The 19,861-nt window shown below is 34.8% G+C and overlaps 1 protein-coding gene across 3 annotated transcripts in view; it reads right to left on the minus strand.

Moving 5' to 3' along the window:
- Positions 1-18,879, minus strand: part of Gcfc2 (GC-rich sequence DNA-binding factor 2) — a 38,501-nt gene extending 19,622 nt beyond the window's left edge. The window contains exons 1-8 of one of the 3 annotated variants that reach the window (XM_048787428.1): positions 18,469-18,879; positions 16,296-16,424; positions 13,349-13,375; positions 12,708-12,932; positions 11,926-12,023; positions 7,160-7,275; positions 3,338-3,524; positions 28-151 (exon numbers count right to left, since the gene is read on the minus strand). In XM_048787428.1, coding sequence (XP_048643385.1) covers positions 28-151; positions 3,338-3,524; positions 7,160-7,275; positions 11,926-12,023; positions 12,708-12,932; positions 13,349-13,375; positions 16,296-16,424; positions 18,469-18,739 — 1,177 coding nt within the window. In that variant the 5' untranslated portion in view covers positions 18,740-18,879. Of the gene's footprint in view, positions 1-27; positions 152-3,337; positions 3,525-7,159; positions 7,276-11,925; positions 12,024-12,707; positions 12,933-13,348; positions 13,457-16,295; positions 16,425-18,468 lie in introns of all 3 variants that reach the window. The other 2 variants (XM_048787427.1, XM_015499863.2) reach the window with 2 other exon arrangements.
- Between the last annotated feature and the right edge of the window lie 982 nt (positions 18,880-19,861).

Below are 19,861 nucleotides of genomic sequence, written 5' to 3' on the forward strand. Positions count from 1 at the left end.
ACTGTATTAAACATAAAAAACACTAACGTGATAACTGTTGTAAGTACGCTGATTCATGTTTTAATTCATCTTGCCTGCGCTTCATTAAGGTCATGGCTTGTTTTAAAAGAAGTACGTGCATGGATGATTCTATTTCTTGGATGTTGATCATCTGAAATACATATATAAGTAACATCTGCAGGTCACTGATAATCAGTTTTAAAAGTATAAATAAGTAATATTTAGAAAATATATAAACATGTATGTGTTCAATTTTCATATGAAGAGACATTTCTAATATTATTGCATCTTAATTATAAAACATTGTGAGCAAAAGACCTAGCTGCAAATACTTTTAATATCAAAAACCAGAAAATCAACCTTTCTACTAGAACAAGTATAAAAAGATAATGAAACCAAATGAGATGGAGTGAGGAACATGGATATTTATGATAAAAACGTAAGAGATAGAAAAGTAGGAGGAAATGAGGGGTGCAGTTATTTTTCCTCAGGCTGAGGGGAAGATAGTAGGGGCACTTGAAGCTGGTGAAATCTGAAGAACTGGAAAATGAGAAGGAGAACCAACCAGGGATGGGTATGAAAGTTGTGAGGCAGAAACACAGGCTAGTTGAAATTGGAACTTCTATTTCTTGGGCAATAGTTGCTTTTTTATTCCAATGATGTTCCACAGCTGCTGCTATGGATAGATCAATGGATGGACTGGTAAGATTTTAAATGTGTAATTTTTCAAGGATGAATGAAGAAAAAAGTTACATTTTAACTGATACATTAGAATGCAACTACCACATGGTATATAAAGGCAATCAACTTAAAACAACAGTGGACAAAACATTTAATCGACAACATTTTAATGATTTAAGCAATATGGAAAGTAGAACATGATTTATTTTTAAATAATCTACCTTTTTAAGGATAATTGAAGACCACAGTGTAAGAACTTATTGTGCATAAAACAAAACCAAAAAGTATAAGCTGAAAGATTTATAAATCTGATCAAAAAATTTCAAATGAATATCAAACAACCATGGCAAAATTAAAAGGCAAAACAAGTTGGAAAGTTGATATCAAATAGGATAAGGCATTAAAATTTTTAAGATATAAAGAATTTTATCCAGGCATGGTAGGATGTGCCTGTGATCCTAGTGATTTGGGAGGCTGAGCAAGAGGATAGCAAGTTTGAGGTCAGCCTCAGTGACTCAGTAAGACCCTATCTCAAAATAAAAACTAAGAAAAGGGTGGATGTGGATCAATGGTAAAGGACCCATAGGTACAATCCTAGGTTACCTCTACCCCATCCCCGCCAACACACACGAGGAATTGTTCAACCTAAGAAAACTAAAAGAAAAAAATAATTCCCATTAAGAACCAACATAATAACAAGGCAGAGATAATCTGCAAGAAGAAAAACTACATATAGCTAATAAAATAAAGGGTTTGAGATCAGAATATAATATAGAAAAACAAAATTCATTTTTTCCTCATCTAGTCAACTAATAAAACTGATACAATCTTTCTCTAGAGGACAGTTTGGCAATATGTTTCATAAGCCTTAAAAATATTTGTACTTAATAATTCATTTTCTTTGACTTGTTTCATTTTTTAGGAATTATTAAACAGATAAAATTTTATTATAAAATATGTAAGATTTTATACAGAATTACTTATAGCATCAAAACAAGTACAAATCCCCTTAATGTCTAAAGGGACTATGTTAAAAACCTGTAGAATGAGTGGATAAATAAAGAAAAAAAAACATATATATATATATATATATATATATATATATATGCGCCATGGAGTTTTATTCATGAAGAAGAATGAAACTGTGTCATTTGCAGGAAAATGGATGGAATTTGAGAGTGCTGTTAAGCAAAATAAGACAAAACCAGAAAATCAAAGGTCATATGTTTTCTCTCACTGAAGCTAGAGAGAAAAAAAGAAAAAGAAAAGGTGGGGGGAATCTCATGAAAATAGAGGGGAATCCCAGCAGAAGAGAGGAAGGGGACCTTGTGAGAGGGGGGAAAGGGAAGGTACTAAGGAATGAAATTGACAAATTATATTGTACTGTACACATATACAAACATGTAACAACAAATCCTACTATTATGCATAATATATCAATAAAAAATAAGAGGAAAAAGTATGTAGGAAAAGGATATATAAAGAACTCAAAAAACTTAACACCAAATAAACAAATAACCCAATTAATAAATGGGCTAAGGAACTTAACAGGCACTTCACAGAAGAAATAACAATTAGTCAACAAATATATGAAAACATATTCAACATTTCTAGAAATTAAAGAAATGCAAATTAAAACTATACTGAAATTTCATTTCACTCCAGTCAAAATGATAATTATCAAGAATACACGTAACAATAAATGTTGGTGTGAATGTGAGGAAAAAGGTATACTCATACATTGCTGATAGGACTGCAAATTCTTGCAACCATTCTAAAAAGCTGTATGGAGTTTCCTCAGAAAATTTGGAATGGAACCACCATTTGACCCCATTATCCCACTCCTTGGCATATACCCAAAGGACTTAAAATTAGTGTACTATAGTGATACAGTCACATCAATGTTTATAGCAGCTAAATTCACAATAGCTAAGCTATGGAACCAATCTAAGTGCTCTTGAACAGATGAATGGACCAAGAAAATATGATATATATCCACAATGGAATATTACTCAGTCATAAGAGTAGAATGAAATTATGGCATTTGCTAGTAAATGAAGGTAACTGGAGACTATCATGCTAAATGAAAAAAGCCAATCCCCCCAAAATAAAGACCGAATGTTCTCTCTGATATGTGGATGCTAACACTCAATGGGGGCAGGGATAGAAGTTCAATGGAGTAGACAAAGGGGAATGAAGGGAAGGGAAGGGGTATGGGAATAGGAAAGATAGTAGAATGTACTGGACATAAATTTCCTATGTTCACATATGAATACACAACTAGTGAAACTCCATATCACATATAACCACAAGAACAGGAAGTTATACTCCATGTATGTATCATATGTCAAAATATACTTCACTGCCATATATAACTATAAAAACAAATACATTTTTTTAAAGTTCCTAATTGCTATAGCTGGAACAATTTGAGAAATTAGGTGAAATAGTTTTTAGTTAGACAAAGAGTGTGAGAAATACCTATAATCCTTTACTGATAAAATAAATTATTGACTAATAAATGGGGACAAGAGAAAAAAATGTAGAAAAAATACTTATAGAAAATTAAAAGCACGTAATAAATAGTAAGATTGAGAATATTATTTAGTTGTATAATAAAGGTGTTTTTCCCAGAAAATGATAGATTTATATGTACCTTTTCATTAAGACAGTCAATTATATTTTCCACGTAGATTTTCATGCTTTTATAGAATTTATAATTTGCAGCTTGACTTGATGAATTCTCAAGGTTCTCAATTGTACTCTTTGAGCTCTTGACATCTTGCATGTATTTTTCATATTCTCTCTGATGTGAGCGATGAGTATCCTGTAGTAATGTTAATCTAAATAAATAAAATAAAAATGCTTTATTTTTCCAATCGTTCCTTTTGAAGTAGTACTCTATTGTAAACATTTTCGAAGACAACCAAGGGAACTGATAATCTTATAAACCTGAGTTTATTAGACTTGAAAAGGGGATCATTACAGTTACAGAGCTCTCAAAGTGGAAAGGAAAGAGATGACACTGGTAAGTTTTTAAATTTTAATTTAATTTTTTACTTCTAGACATATCTTCTCTTAACTGTTAATCCTTTCTTTTCCCCCATTTTTAAAAATTGGCGCATTATAGTTGTACAGACATTGCTAGGTTTTTAAAGGTGAGGGCTAATCCATAGGCTAGTTTTAGATTAGAAGTTAATGAGTGTGCTGGGATTCGTGAGAATCCAAGAACAATCAATCATTTTGAATTTGAATCTGAGGAGACCATGTAGTATTATTCTTAGATTAAGTTTGTGATCTTTCTAGGAATATAGATATCTGAATAAGCTGCCATTAATGTCATTTAAAGACATAATGGTTGGATACAAATTTTCTGTTTTGAGATTTGAAATGCTTTTGTTTTGTCATTAGAATTTGTTATTCCTTCGAGCAAATCTCTTCCTGGTTGCATTTCGATATATGCTGCCTATTAAAGTCAAGACAGCCTACATTCTTTTAGCCCTTGGGAATATCATACCAATTCTTTTAGCCCTTGGGAATATCATACCAATATCATCATTGATGTTACATGAAGAAACTGTTAAATACAATTCAATGACTGTTGATCTTTTCATTGTTTATCAGTTACCTGTCATAGATAAATGCCAATGGAGAAAAAAGAAACACATTTGTTTAAAAATATCTGGAATGTATTTTCTAATATTTGACTCTCTGAATGCTTTAGAATGAGAGAATTAAATAAAAATGAGAGAATTAAATAAAAATTACAATTTCATAGTATTTGGACTAAAATCAGGATTAAAATATTATTCTGTTCCTGCTAACCTGGTCCATAAAAGACACTCTAGTACTTGCTTAAGCCAAATGTGCTCTCCCCAAGGTTTGCTATCTTTTCCTTTCAGTCTTTGTTTTATGTAAAGAACAGTGAGAGTTAAGATATAAATCAAGATAATAATGTACAGCAGGCACTGTTAATATATTTTGGTGTTAATCAAGTAGAATATTATCAGTCATAGCAGTGAATTTGTAAGTAGTTACAATGTGAAAAACTTCTAGATATACCAAACAACATAGATAGTGGGCTTTCTCTATTATATTAAAAAATGGGGCAATATATAAATATATATGCACACAAAAAAATAATTAACAATGTGAATGAGAGGACCTACAAAATGGGAGAAAGTATTTGCTAGATACTCTTCTGACAGGATTAATATCCAGAATATATGAAAAACTCAAAAAACTTAACACCAAAAAAGAAAAAAAAATCCAATTAATAAATGGGCAAATGAACTAAACAGGCACTTCTCAAAAGAAGAAATAAAAATGACCCACAAATATATGAAAAAAAAAATGTTCAATATCATCAGCAATTGGGAAAATGGAAATCAAAACTACATTGAGATTTTTATCTCATTCCAGTCACAATAGCAATTGTCAAGAGTATGAATGATTAATGCCGGAGAATATGTGGAGAAAAAGAACACTTTACACTGCTGGTGGGATTGTAAATTAGTACAACCACTATGGAAATCAGTGTGAAGGTTGCTCAAAAGATTAGGGATAGAACCGCCAGCTGACCCAGCTATATCCCTGCTCAGTTATTTATCCTAAAGAATTAAAGTCATCATACTACAGTGATACAGGCATACCCATGTTTATAGCAGCACAATTCACAATAGTCAAAGTATGGAACCAGCCTAAATGCCCATCAATAGATGGATGAATAAATTAAATGTGATATATATATATATATATATATATATATATATATATATATATACACACACACACACACACACACACACACACACACAGGGGAGTTGTATTCAGCCATAAAGAAGAAAGTAAATATGTTATTTGCAGGAAAATGGATGAAGACTCGAGAACACTGTGTTAAGTGAAATAAACCAGAAATAACTCAGAAAGTCAAGGGTTATATGTTTTCTTTCATATGTGGAAGCTAGAGAGGAAAAAGGAAAAGAAGGAAGGGTGGTCGGGAGAATCTCATGAAAATGGAAGGGAGATCTGTAGAAAAGAGGAAAGGGACCAGGAAGAGAGAGGAGAGGAAAAGGGGAAATACTGGGTAATGATATTAGTCAAATTACATTATTATATTTTGTGCTTGTATGAATATGTAATAATGAATCCTTCTATTATGTATAACGCACAGATAAAAATAGGAAAAAAATATACATGTACTTATACAGATACAGATCACTTCTGGAAGGAAACATAAGAAACTGGCAGCAATAGTTCTCCTTTTCTTTGTGTATTCTTTTGTACTGGTTGGTTTTTATTTTTCTTTAAACCATGAAGGTGTATTTTCTTTTAAAAATATAGAACCTTGTGAGTAAGAAAATTGAATATGACAATAAAGTTAAAGTAACATTTACCAAGATTAAATGAAATGGTAATCTAAACCAGTGATTCATTGTCTTTTTTCTATGCTATCACTCTTGTAAGACAATTATGAACAACCATACAGGTCTGGTTTATATACAAGTCTAGAAGCAAGAGCCATTCTAGCTGTTTTCTTGTAAAAAGGAAATTGTATCAGAATGCCATTAAATAATAATAGTTATTTCAGAAATATCTTGAATATGTGACAGTAATCTCACTTAACATCGTTATTAAAAAAACACTTGAGCTGGGCACTGCTGGTGCATGCCTGTAATCCCAGCATGAGGCAGGAAAATTGCAAGTTCAAAGCCAGACTCAGCAACTTAGTGAGGCCCTAAGCAACTCTGTGAGACCTTGTCTCTAAATAAAATACAAAAAAGGGTTGGGGATGTGGCTCAGTGGTTAATTGCCCTTGGTTTCAACCCCAGTACCAACCTCCCTGCCTTAAAAAAAATCCAAAAAAACACTGCAAAAAAACTCAGAAACATTGATTTAGAATAGGTGTTGGCAAACTTTTTCTGTACAAGGCCAGAGAGTAAATATTTTAGTCTTTTTAAAGGCTAGATGACTGCTGTTGCAACTATTTAACTCTGTGTTGTAGACAAAAGTAGCCACAGACAATATGTAAATAAACAAGCATGACTGTGTTCCAAAAAAACTTTACTAATAAAAGTTGGAGAAACTGGTAGTTTGTCAATTCCCTAGAAACCAGAAATAACTTAATATCTAAAAACTTATACATGTACTAATAGTTAATGATATGTCAATTATTTAGACATATATGATATATTTTAAAACTTAAGGGTCATTTAACAATGTAGAATAATGCTTATAATTATTAAATAAAAAAACCAGAATTTTAGGATTACTGATTTCAACTATGTAATACATATCTGTCAAAAAGACTGAGAATACAAACATAATCCAAATCAAGTGTGTTAGTGCAGTTAGCAAATGGTATTTTTGTCCTGTAAATCTATTTGGTATTAATATTTGATAATTAAAAAGAACATAGTGCTTTTTCACTGTACTAAGTGTCTAGACAAATACAAATTTCAAAATCAGTATTACTCACCTGTTATTTAGTTGTTTCTTTATAACTTCTAAATTTACTGGTGGAAATGAAATGGAAGCATCAAACTTCTTCACTGTTTGAGATTTACTACTGTGGGAAAGGTCTATATCTCTTCCCTAGAAATAATATGAAAATTTATTTTTAAAAAACATTTCATTTACTTTACAAATGCTAATAGCTTAAAAGGAGACTGGATACACCAAGGTCCCTTCCAGCTCAAAAATTCTCTGCCTTTGTAACTTTTCATTTTGAAAACAAAATGTTTTTTAAATTCTCAGTTTTAAATTTTAAAACTTAAATCTAGAAAAGACAAATTTTAAAAATCAAAAATTTCCCAGAAGTTTAGTTCTCAAAGTTTTTAAAGCTACCTTTATTCAAAGTCTAGTGTACTCTGAACAAGTCATGTGGTTTTTAAAGAAGCAACAGTCTTTGGGTGAATGCTACATGAATGATGGCACGATAGACCAGAACAATGTGATGGAAGCAGCCAGTTAAATGGAAGTTTGGGGGAAGTTTTCTAGGAAAAACTTTTGTTTCTGGCATTGTCATTTGGGTTTTCTGTTATTTGCCCAGAAATGCTGCTATGGTTTGGGGACATGTTCCCCAAAGGCCCTGTTAAAGACTTTGTTACCAGCCTGTGGTATTATTGGGATGTGAAGGAGCTTTTAAAATATGAGACCTGGTGAAAACAAGAGGGGTCACTGGAGGCATGCCCCTTGAAAGGGATATTGGGACCACAGCACTTCCTCTTCTCTTTTTCACTTTCTGGCCATCTTGGGCGTCCTCTGCTACCATGTGCTCCCATGATAATGTACTAAGTCTTCATAAGCTCAAAGCAATGGGGTCATCTGGTTATGAATGGAAACCTTCAAAACTGTGAGCCAAAATAACCTTTTTTCTTTACAAATTGATTATCTCAGGTATTTCTTACAGTAACAGAAGGTTCATACAAATGCATCCTTAGCTAACACATTTTATAATATAGATATCCAGGTATGTACTAGTATCCTCTGGCTAATCACAGCTCATCACCACTATGCTTAAAATGTTCAAAGGGTTCTGAAGAGTCTTTGGTTCAAACTAGGACATGTGAAGAAGTGGACCAGATATTTAGCCAAGTCATTAGCTTAATTATTCTTTATATTATTCCATGAAGCACCATCGGTTTTCACCAAGTCTCCCACTCATATTCAACTCAGCTGCAAATCCCCAAACATTCCTGACACTTCAGTTTCAAATCCCTTACATAATAAATACCTTTCAATAATCCAATTTTAAATATCACCACTTTTAGGGAGACTTTTCCAAACTTCCCTATTTATTCACCATTCCATAAATCTGACCATCCCTTGCTTCTTTGTGCTATTCCCTGCAGTGAGTTCTGGGAGAACCTATAAAGAGTTCATTGTCATCATTTTGTTTATCGGTCTCTCTTTTTGCAAAGATTGTACATCATTCTAAGTGGCTGTAGTTAGCTAATGGAGACCCTATAAAATATGAGCTCACATTCATGTAAATAATATGACAAAAGATGTGATTAAATCAAGGATTTTCAGAGCAGGTATTTATCCTGGATTATGCAGAGGGCAGTTTCTTGTATCCTTATCAAAGAGAGGACATATCAAAGGAAGGAGTCCGAGGACATAAGAGAAGGAGATAAAGTAAAGATGGCCAAGATGTGGCCTCAAGCCAAAGAATACCAACTATAACCTAGAAGAGTGAAGGAATAGATTCTCTTCTAGAGCCTCTGGAAGAAATGTCTGGCTACTAACACCTTGATTTTGGACTTCTGTTCTTCAGTATGGTGGGAGGACAAACTTCTGTTATTGTAAACCACCAAATTTGTGGTAATTTGTTGTGACTATCACAGGAAAGTGATATGAGCATGTAGTGAATCTTCAATAAGAAACCAATAAATGCACCTGAATTAGTAATAAAAATGCTAATCAAATAAATAAGAAATTGCATTTTTGCCAAAGATAGTTGCATCTAAAGCTGTCAAAACTGGTGAAACATTCCAATATCAATGCAATTATAAATTGAGTTAAGTTTCTTTAGAGAAAATATACATAAAAACGTTCATCTTTTTTTTGGGCAACTATCTTAAGGAAATAGTTGAAAAGCACACCTCTAAACAAAAGAAATCAAATATTCACTGATTATTATTTACTAATAGGAACGTAATTCATATTGCAAATAATCTAAAATATTCACCAAAATAAAGAATGGTTACAATAGTTATTCATTGACTCCACTAAATCTCACAAAGCTAATAAAATTAGTTAATATTATAACTACATTGAAGAAGGAGAAGACATTTGTATGTTAATCAAAGAAATGAGAATTCAGCAGGGTGTAGAGATCTACACCTGTAATGCTAGGGACAGGAGGCTAAGACAGGAGGACAACAAGTTCAAAGCCAGTCTCAGCAACTGAGTGATATCCTCAGCAACTTAGTGAGAAGCTGTCTCAAATTAAAAAATAAAGATGTGAGTATGATCTGGCTATGACACCTATTACCCCATTGATCTCCACAGCTGATTCAGCTGATCTGATTGGCAAGGTGGGTGTCCCCTTCCTCCCTGACCACTCCATGTGCATCCCTCCAGAAGCTGTGCACTCAGTGGAAGAGGATGATCTTCCTCGACAGATGAGGATCATTGTTCTGTCAAGGGTATAATAAGTAGCTGCACTCCCCTGCTAGAACCTCCAAACAAGCTCTCAGGGTTCAAATTAAAAAATAAAAAGGAACAGGAACATAGCTCAGTGGTAAAGTATCCCTGTGTTCAATCCTTAGCACCCAAAACAAAACAAATAAATCATAAATTAAAACTGTAGGAAGACTCTAGTTCCCAAAGTATGTGAAGGAATCCCAGAGAATTCAAAGAGGTAAGGTGAAATATTTTAATAATTTCTAGGGAAACAGCAACACTCGGCATCTTTTGAACTTCTAGCTCTAATTAGTTCACAGTTTGCAACATCAGACTATACTACACTCCTTTTGATGAAGTCATATTTGTGGAGCTGGGTTTTAGGAGGACACTATGAAAAAAAGAAAGTATTGAAGATCAGTATGAAAAAGAGAGGCAGTGACCAATATGATTTCAAGGTTTGAGAAGACATGCAGTGTCAAACAGGTGCACACAATCTATCAGTAAATAACTGTGGTTATTCAAAAATGAAATAAAAAGATTTTTCTTCAATTTACCTGTATTTTCAAATGGGTAAGTTGTTAGCATGTAAATCTTGTTAAATTTGGACTATTTAATAAGTGGAATTGTTTGGTAATCTTTTGACTCAGGATCACCATGATAAAAGTACTGAGATACTAAGGGCTTCATGAATGCATCAGTTTTGGAACCTCTGCTGGACAACATAATAGCAATCAATTTGAGGGAAAAAAAAAAAAAAGCATATCAAATACAAAGGAATTATGCAACTTTGAGCAGGTGGAGTAAGGACTGTGGCATGTTTCTTCTTGAAGTATGTTTTTAATGATGTTGTTACACTGACTTTTACCAAAAAGTAAGGTAAAACATCGGAGCCTATTACAATTGTTAAAAACCATCTGCTAAATCATTTCTTGGGTCAGAAATTCCAAAATTACAATCACAGGTTTAGTTTTAGTTAGCTTTTTAGTATTACAATAAAATGGGAATCTTATAAAACTTTCTAACTTAAAATAACATATAACAGTCTCTTAAAGAATTCTTATCAAAAAGATTCAAATATAAAACCTTTTATATGTATATTACTATAGTGTTTATAAGCACTTTTGACTTGTTATAATTTTGAACCTTACAGTCACCTAGTCAGGTGTTTAATATCATTATCATTCTCTTTATTATTAATGTAAACAACCTTGAAACTTATAGAAATCAAGTGTTTTACTCAAGTTCTTTCAATATTTACTGAGCACCCATATTAGGTGTTATTGGATACAACTCTGAACAAAATTATTAACAATTCTTGACCTCATGGGGATTATATTCTAGTATTAAGGTCAGAAACAAAATTCAAGACTTTTGACCCCAAGTGAAATTTTATTTTTAAAAAATTTTTGTAGTGTTAGGGATTTAACTCAGACCTTGTGCATTTTAGGCAAGAAATCTCCCACTGAAATAAACCCTCAGTTCTTTTTTTCTTTTCAATTTTATTTTAAACCTCACCATATATATTGAGTTTAACTTTTAAACACCTGTGTTATGTAATATACACTGTAAGTTACTAGAAAATTAAGAATTAAAAAATATGGTCCTCTCAAGTGTAAGGTATTTAAAACAGTGGAAAAGGACATGATATTTATGGTGTAGTGGGCTGCATGGTGAATATCCATGTCTTATCCACTGGAATGTACAAATATGACCTTATTTGGAATAAGGATCTTTGTGGTTGTAGCTAAGTGAAGGAACTTGAGACAAAATCATCCTGGATAACCTGGGTGAACCCTAAATGTAGACAAGTGTCCTTATAGGAAGCACAAATTAGAGACACTGAGAGGGCAAGTGACAGCAAAGGCAGGGGAAGGAGTCATGCAGTCACAACTTAAAAGAAAACCTAGAACAACTAGAAGCTGGAAAAGATAAGGAAGGATTCTCCTATGGGGCATTTAGAAGGAGAACAGCCCTGTCAGCATCTTGATTTCAGATTTCTGGCCTCAATAATGTAAGAGAATAAATTTTCTGTTGTTTTCAGTTACCATGTTTATGGTAATTTGTTACAGTTAGGCACAGGAATATAATAATATATGATATAAAAATTATTACCTCTGTGATTTTAACTGCTTTCCTCATTTGTTGCTGTTCCCAAATATCTTGATTTTCATCTTCTTGACTGTCTTCACTTGTTTCTTCATTTCTACTTGCTAAAAAATTAAAAAAACAATAACAACAAACAACAACAAAAAAGTCACACATAAATACTCAGTAATTTTCCAATTCCAGTTGTAATAGTCAACATTTCTGGGGTGTATTATACACTGACTTAGCACTTTATATGTTTATTCTTCATTATAATTTGGGAAGAAGGTACCACTGTTGCCTTCATTTTACAAATGAGAAAACTTGCAATAGTAGCAGGCATGGTGTTGTTATATAGTTTGTCTGAGGACCACGATGAAGCTTAAATCCAGCAAGCTGACTCCAGAACCTGTACTCATGTCACCCAATTGTCCCATCAAGAAAACTTTTTATTAAAGTAGGGAAGATTTTAATATGACATCTAAAATCTCTGTAGAATCTTCCATATTTACAAACAAAAATTTTATACTGCATAATTTCTTCAACCCGCCAAAAAGTATGTAGGATACAGGCTTAGTAAACATTATTACACATACCCTTTAATTATAATATTTTGACACAGAAACATCTTTTAAAGGATATAATGTCATGGACCAAATTGATAGTAATTTGATAGTAAATAAAAGCCAACATTAACACTCTTTATCATGTGAAACACTACATTATGTTTTTACGGAAATTTTATCATAAAATATTATAAGGAAAAATGCCTTAAAATTCATAGAATGGTAAATAAATTAAATATATACTTGTTTCTTCAGTCATTCTTTGTCTAAGTGTCTGAGGCTTTGGGGTAAATGGTATTCTCTTCTCATGATCATCAGGCTCACTCTCAGGATCCTCATCATTATTCCTCTTTGTATCAGGAGTGGTGGAGTTATGTTTTACATCCAAAGAAATATAGTCATCTTGGGCCCTGGCCAATTCACGTTTTCTGCGGGCTGCCTGAATAAAAGCTGCATCAGGGATCCTAACTGAAAGGAAAAAAGAAGAGTACAATGAAAACCACAAACACCAAGAAATACATATTTCTCACATTAAACAAAGAAAAACAGCACTATGTTCATAAATTTTTCTCTATTTTTATATATGCATGATTTTAAAAAAATGGCTCAAAATCTATATCAGTAAAGGAAGAAAATTAATTTTATAGATTAAATGTAATTTAGAGAAATTAACTCAATTTAGAAGTATCAGGAAATATACTCAAACCATTCCATTTTATCTTTTAAGTCTCTTACTCATCAGGTTTTAATAACTTTTTAATGAGAGCTAGTTATTTTCCCTTTTGAAAACTCTGAATGTTAGGGCAGGGCTATGGAAAAGGACGAGCATCGAGTTCCTGAGTTCAAGAACTGCAGGAGTTAGAAAGGTTGATGTCAGATCTTACCAAATAAGAAAGAAATGACCTCCTCCCCTGTGGACATCAATACAAAGAAGAAACACAACACAATTGGTGCAAAGTCAAACCAGACTAGAGTTCTGGGGTGAGTCCCACCTAAATTAATGTAAGAAGTTAAAAAGTATAAAGGAAGTATTTTTCAACCTGATTAAATGATAATAACTTTTAATAGAGGCTTATCTTACTTTTTTGAAACTACATTAATATGAATTCTTCCAATTCAGAACAGGTTTCTTCATGCATGGTGATCTAAGTTGTCTTTACATTCTAGAAAAAAATGTTTTTTTTTTTTTTTGGTATTAGGGATTAAACCCAGGGCTCTTAAATACTGAGCGATATCCTCAGCCCCTTTTGAGACAAGGACTCTAAGTTGCTTGGGGCCTCATTAAGTTTCTGAGGCTGGCTGGGAGATGTGGCTCATGCCTGTAATCCCAGCAATTCCAGAGGCTGAAGCAGGAGGATTGCGAGTTGAAAGCCAACTACTATCTCTAAATAAAATACAAAATAAGGCTGGTGAGGGACGTGGCTCAGTGGTTGAGTGCCTCTGAGTTCAATCCTCTAGTACCCCCCACCCCGCCACAAAAAGGTGCTGAGGCTGGCTTTGAACTTGTTATCCTCCTGCCTCAGCCTCCAGAGATGTTGGGATTACAGGTGTATGCCACCAAAATGGCAAGAGAAATTCTCCTCATTCTAAGCACTTCAGAATATTAGAAATGACAAGTCCCTAAGGCTCAAGTAGAATTTTCCAAATCTTTCCCATAAATTTGATCCAAATTTTTTAGAAAGAAAACATATCACTGGCTTAGAGGTGTACAAATGCTTTTATGTCTGAAATAACAACAAAAATGATAGATTTCAGTAACTACAGAACAGTCTATAATTACAGACCAGACTGACTGACATTATTCCCAGAGAAAATAAAAAGTGCTTGAATCAATTATGAAACATACAAGGTGATGACTAGAAATCAATAAATATTCACTGAGAATGAGTGACAGAAAATCAAGTGATTGCATTTTTACAGACTAGTATTTGTTTATAGACTGCTATGGGGGAATGATAAAGCTTACATGTTTCTATATCCTCACAAAGGATTTAACAGTTTGATTCCTTCCTTGTAGATAATGTTATATGAGATAAACCAAATAGTTCACTGAATTCTTTACTAGATGAATAATTACTAAAAAAAGAAAAATGTTGATTATAAAGTCAACAGGACCTGCTTGAGAACTCTGTACTTTGCCTTGTTTGATTTAATGCTTTTATTGTAATGTGAGTGAAGACAAGATGACATCTCTTAAAAGCTGAGAAGTACAAGCTAATATAATCTAAGGTAGAATTAAGATTCAACGCAGGTTACTTGAGAAATTGCCAACCCTGGCTACACATGAGAATCATCTGGGAAGCTTGATAAACTACTGGTGCTCAGACCCCCATCCCAGAGACCCAGATTCAGTTGATCTGAGATAGGGCCCAGCTGTAGTTTGTTTTTATAGCCTTCTTGGGGAATTTAATGTGTAGCCAGAAATAATACATTAAGGTTTGAATATTGAAGTGTTTGAATATGGAAACAGAAGAACGTGGGTTGCAAGCAATTCACCTACAAATAACTTGGTAGGGTTTAAATAATAAATTACAAGTAATGAAACTCACTGGTAAGATACAAGCACTACATAGAGCCAATTCTCAAGCTACAATAAAGAAGTAGAAGTTCAAGGAAGAGAAAAATATTCTATCTGTCCTGTTCTCTATACCCTACATCTATCTCAATGGGTTCCACAAATCGGATACTGGGCAGACACAGGATGAATGCATAAAGTTAACATCATGTTGTTAAAGAAAACTCTTTAAATAATTATCACATACACCATTCCACCTGACACACAATTATCTAAGATGCAGAGGTCAACTAGCATCTCCCTTGGGTAAGCAAGCAGGGAATATTTCAAGGCAGATATTCCATTATTGGTTCACTCTCATAGTCTACCAGAACATGAAACAAATGCACTCCTGCCACACAAGTCCTTCAAATCATCACATTCCTCCATCTTCTCTTCTCCAAACAGTACGTGCCTTCCACTTCCAAGTGCTCCTCACAAGATCAGTTTTCAACTTCTCATCAGTATTTCTCAATGGGGCATTGGGGAGAAGGACAATTATTCACTGTGCTGAACGTTCAGTCCTATTCTCCATAGGATATTTATCATCTCGTGCCTCTGGGGCACTGCATGATAACAACACCTCAATTACTATGACCATTAAAAACTATTCCACATATTTCTAAATACTGACTTCTCCTTAGGTAGTGAGTGTTCCAATGCTTTATATCCACTCCATTATACTTTTTAAAAAATTTCTTTAGTTGTAGATGGACACAATATCTTTATTTTTTTTAAATTTATTTTTATGTGGTGCTGAGGATCGAACCCAGTCCTCACACATGCTAGGCAAGTGCTCCACCACTGAGCTATAACTCCAGCCCCGTCCATTACACTTTTAATCCACCATTTCTATAGCAGCACAGTTCACTATAAGAAACACTAGTCACAAATGACCATAAATTTAACTAAATTAAATTTTGCACTAGCCACATTTCAAGAGCTCGACAGCCACATGTAACTAATGGCTGCTGTACTGAATAATGAGGGTATAGAATTTTTCCATCATAACAGAAAATTCTGTTGCAAGTGCTGTATCTAGAACCTATATAGAGTTTTAATTGTTTACCAGGCTTCAATTCTTAATTTGGCTTTCTTACTTAATACTTCTCTATCTTGTGGATTTGGATAAGAAAAGGTTGCAAGGCTACAGGGATACTAATTGATAGAGTTAATAAAGAGGCACTTCTCATTTTAAGATTTATTATTATATATATATTTGTATATAAATATTTATTGAATAAAAGTTTTAACTAAAATTACAAAAAATTACAAACCTATTGATGAAGATTCTTTTTCTTCCAGAGAGCTAACGTTGTCAGAAGATGAACTCTGATCATCATTACTTCCTGAGGAATGATGTGCTCCATCTTCTTCATCTGTTGAAAGATCAGCTGTTCTGGATTCTAACAGGACATTTTTTTAATACACACACACAAAAATAAAAATATGGGAATCAACAATTAATACAGCATTTTAATCCTATTCCATTTATTTAAAGCAGACATACAAATCTTTCTCTACCTTCCAGTCTTTCTGAAACAACTGAATGACCTAACAAATATACAAAGACTTACCCTACTTGCATTATCTATACATTTAATATTTCTAAAAGGACACAATGAGAAGAGGGACAGGAACATTGAAGGAAAATAAAAGGACAAAAATTAAAGTAATATTTTGAACAGAAAAACAGTAGTTGTAAATAGAAAGACAAAAATATCATTTACTATGTGCTAGACACACTGAAACCTGTTTCACATGATTTAATATTCATAATTCTATAAGGTAAATGCTATTATAAGTGAGAGTACTAAGGAATGGAGAAAAGGCAACTCTTATCCTCAATTCTCCCTACAAGTTTAACCGTATTTTAGGGTACAAATAAAAAAAAAAGGTCATCAAAACTTTAGATAAGGAGGTCATAACAATGACTAAGATCATGAAACTGAAAGACATTATGTTAAGTGAAATAAGCCAAACACAAAAAAGACAAATGTGGCAATACCTCACTTATATGTGGAATCTAAACATTGACTGGAAATCATAGAAGAGTAGAACATAGTAGATATATAATTTTATCTTATTAATTTTGAGGTACTAGGGTTTATACCTAGGAGTACTCTACCACTGAGTTACATTCCAAACCTTTTTAAAAATATGATATAGAGTTTCACTAAATTGTCCAGGCTGGCTTTAAATTTACAATCCTCCTACCTCAGTCTCCCCAGTAACTGGGATTACAGGCATGAGCCACCTTTTTCAGCTCAAAGGATACAAAATTTTAGTTAGAAGTATAAGTTTAACAGATCTACTGTACAAGATGGTAATTATAATAATTTGTACTGCAACATACTGTATACTGTACTTGAAACTGCTGAGAAATTTTAAGTGTTCTCACCAGAAAAAAAAAGGGATAATGCATAAGTTAATTAGGTCAGTTTAGCCATCCCACAGCATATACATATTTGAAATCATGTTGTATACCATAAGCTTGTATAACTTTTCTTTGTAAATAAATAATTACATACAAAATCACTAAGATCACTTTAATGGGACTAACAATAGTGGGGAGAAAATTCTGGGCCCCCAAACTGTATTCCTTGTTAAACTCTAAACTTAGACCAATACATTTTATGTAAAAATTATAAAGATGCTGGAAACTGTTATTTAAGAACTCAAGCCAGACGGTGGCACACATCTGTAATCTCAGCTACTCTGGAGGCTGAGGCAGGAGGATTGCAGGTTCAGGCCAGCCTGAATTTAGAGAGACCCTGTTTCAAAAACAAATACCTAGATAAATTAATTTTTAAAACGTGGGGAGAGGATCATGTAGCTCACTGGTAAAGTTTGCCTATGCACCAGCACCCGAGATAGAACCCCTGTAAGTGAAAGACAAATACAATGTAGTCATTTTGAATTAATACCATTACCGGTACAGTCCAGTGTTATCAATTTCTTTATGATAGTCACATATATTACTTTTAATCTGTTTTTGTAAATAACTGATGACAATCGAAGACAAGCAAGAGAATGTTTCAAACCTTGTCACTTGATTATTTTAATGTGCTGTTTTTAAGTATCCTTTAAAAAAACAAGTGAGCAAGTTTCCAAAAGGTACATACAACTTCTATCTAACAGCATTAGGATTTAACTCCTTTGGGACGATTTGTATTCTTCATAAACATTAATAACTGTATTACAGCTGTAAATGGGGAGGGTCATCTGATAGTGCAAAGAGGAACCATTAAAATGTACAAGATTTCTTTTAAACGTCCCTCCCAAGGAGCCAGGTACCTAGATGCAGGCAGTGGGCTTGCGCTGGAAGGGAGGCGACTCAAGAGTGGCTGCTGGTCAGCAGTAGGTCCTAGGAACCTCTAGAGAAGACCCCGCGGCCTCTTCCCGCCCCTCGCGTCACCTCGGGAGCCCACAGTTTCCCCCGCTCTTCACCTTGGCCCCCTGAGCTGTCAGCGCGAGGAGCGACTTCGGGGGCGCGCCGGGAACTCGCCCAGACCCGACCCCGGCCCCGAGGACCTCGGGTCCCGCGGGGCAGTTCCGCCACCTCCGCGCGGGCTCCTCCGGAGGGCGGGCCTTCCTCCTGCGGGCCCGGGGCCGTCCGCTCCCTGGGCGCCCCGGATTCAGCTGACGGATCCTCGGCGTCATCGCTATCGCTGGACTGAGCTTGGCGCTGCCGGAAAGTCCGTTTGGGCCTGTGAGCCATACTCGAGGCCCGATCTCCGCGCGCCCATTCACTTTCTGTTCACGCCAAATTGGGTTTTCGACGTCCACGGCGGTGCGCGCTCCCGCCTCTCCGGCTGCCCCGAGCGCGCGTCCGCGCCGCCAGTCAACTCGCGCTTCGCTCTACGCATGCGTAGTGTGCTGGCGTAGGTCTGCGCGACGAACCCGGCAGGCCCAGCCGCAGGGTTCCCCAGGCCAAACCTGGGTGTGCGATCTGTCGACCGGAGATTCCCGCAGCCTCTCAGGCTTGAGTTCCAAAAAGAGCAGCCTCACGTGCTCTCCCTGTGCAGGTCCCATCCAGGAACCAGGCACTGTACTAGCCGTCTTGGACTGCAGTGGGGTCCTTGTCTTTTTCCAGAGAAAGCTCTCTGAACCAAGATTTAAAAACCGGCAAGAGTGCATGTGTTGGACTGGGAGATGCCAGTGAAAGCTAAGTAGCGAACTCTTCACATTAAAAATAAGTTCACAGCAATCATAATGCAATTGATTCAAATGTATGAATTGCCAAGGTCATTGTAATGTCATGTGTAGCTAATAAAAAAAAATCCAGAGCTAATTTGACCAAAAAATAAATAAATAAATAAAATAAGTACACAGAGAAGCAAACAGCAAACATGATTGCTTTTAAGTGAAGGGACTTCAAAATAAAGGGTGTATCGTTTAAAAAAAAAAAAAGCATCACTCAGATGAACAAAGATAAACTGTTGAGGCAAATTTGTGATAACAGAGATGATACTTGAGATGTCTTACCAGAAATTGTGTTGTGTCCTCGGCTCTTGTATGAGAGGACTTCAAGCAGTACACAAAACTTAGTAAAAGTATAGCAAAGTTTATTAGAAGGGACAGAAGAAGGGGAAAGACGTTGTTGGGGCAGGCCCCAAATGGCTGTAGTTAAGCTCCTTCCCAAAGGCTTCTCCTGTGCTGTTATGGTTTTAGTGTGTAGCCAGGGCTGGGACCTGGCTATGCTGTAGTTAGCAAGGCCAGAAACACTCTAATTCAGTGTATATACTCAAGATCAAACATTAACTTGTGGACATGAGCCCCCTTATGTAATCTGTTGGCCTTGTGCCTTCTTTGTTTGGCCTGCATATAAAAAGGGCCTATG

Source organism: Marmota marmota, unplaced genomic scaffold (assembly GCF_001458135.2).
Source record: "Marmota marmota marmota unplaced genomic scaffold, marMar, whole genome shotgun sequence".
Taxonomy (NCBI): Eukaryota; Metazoa; Chordata; class Mammalia; order Rodentia; family Sciuridae; genus Marmota; species Marmota marmota.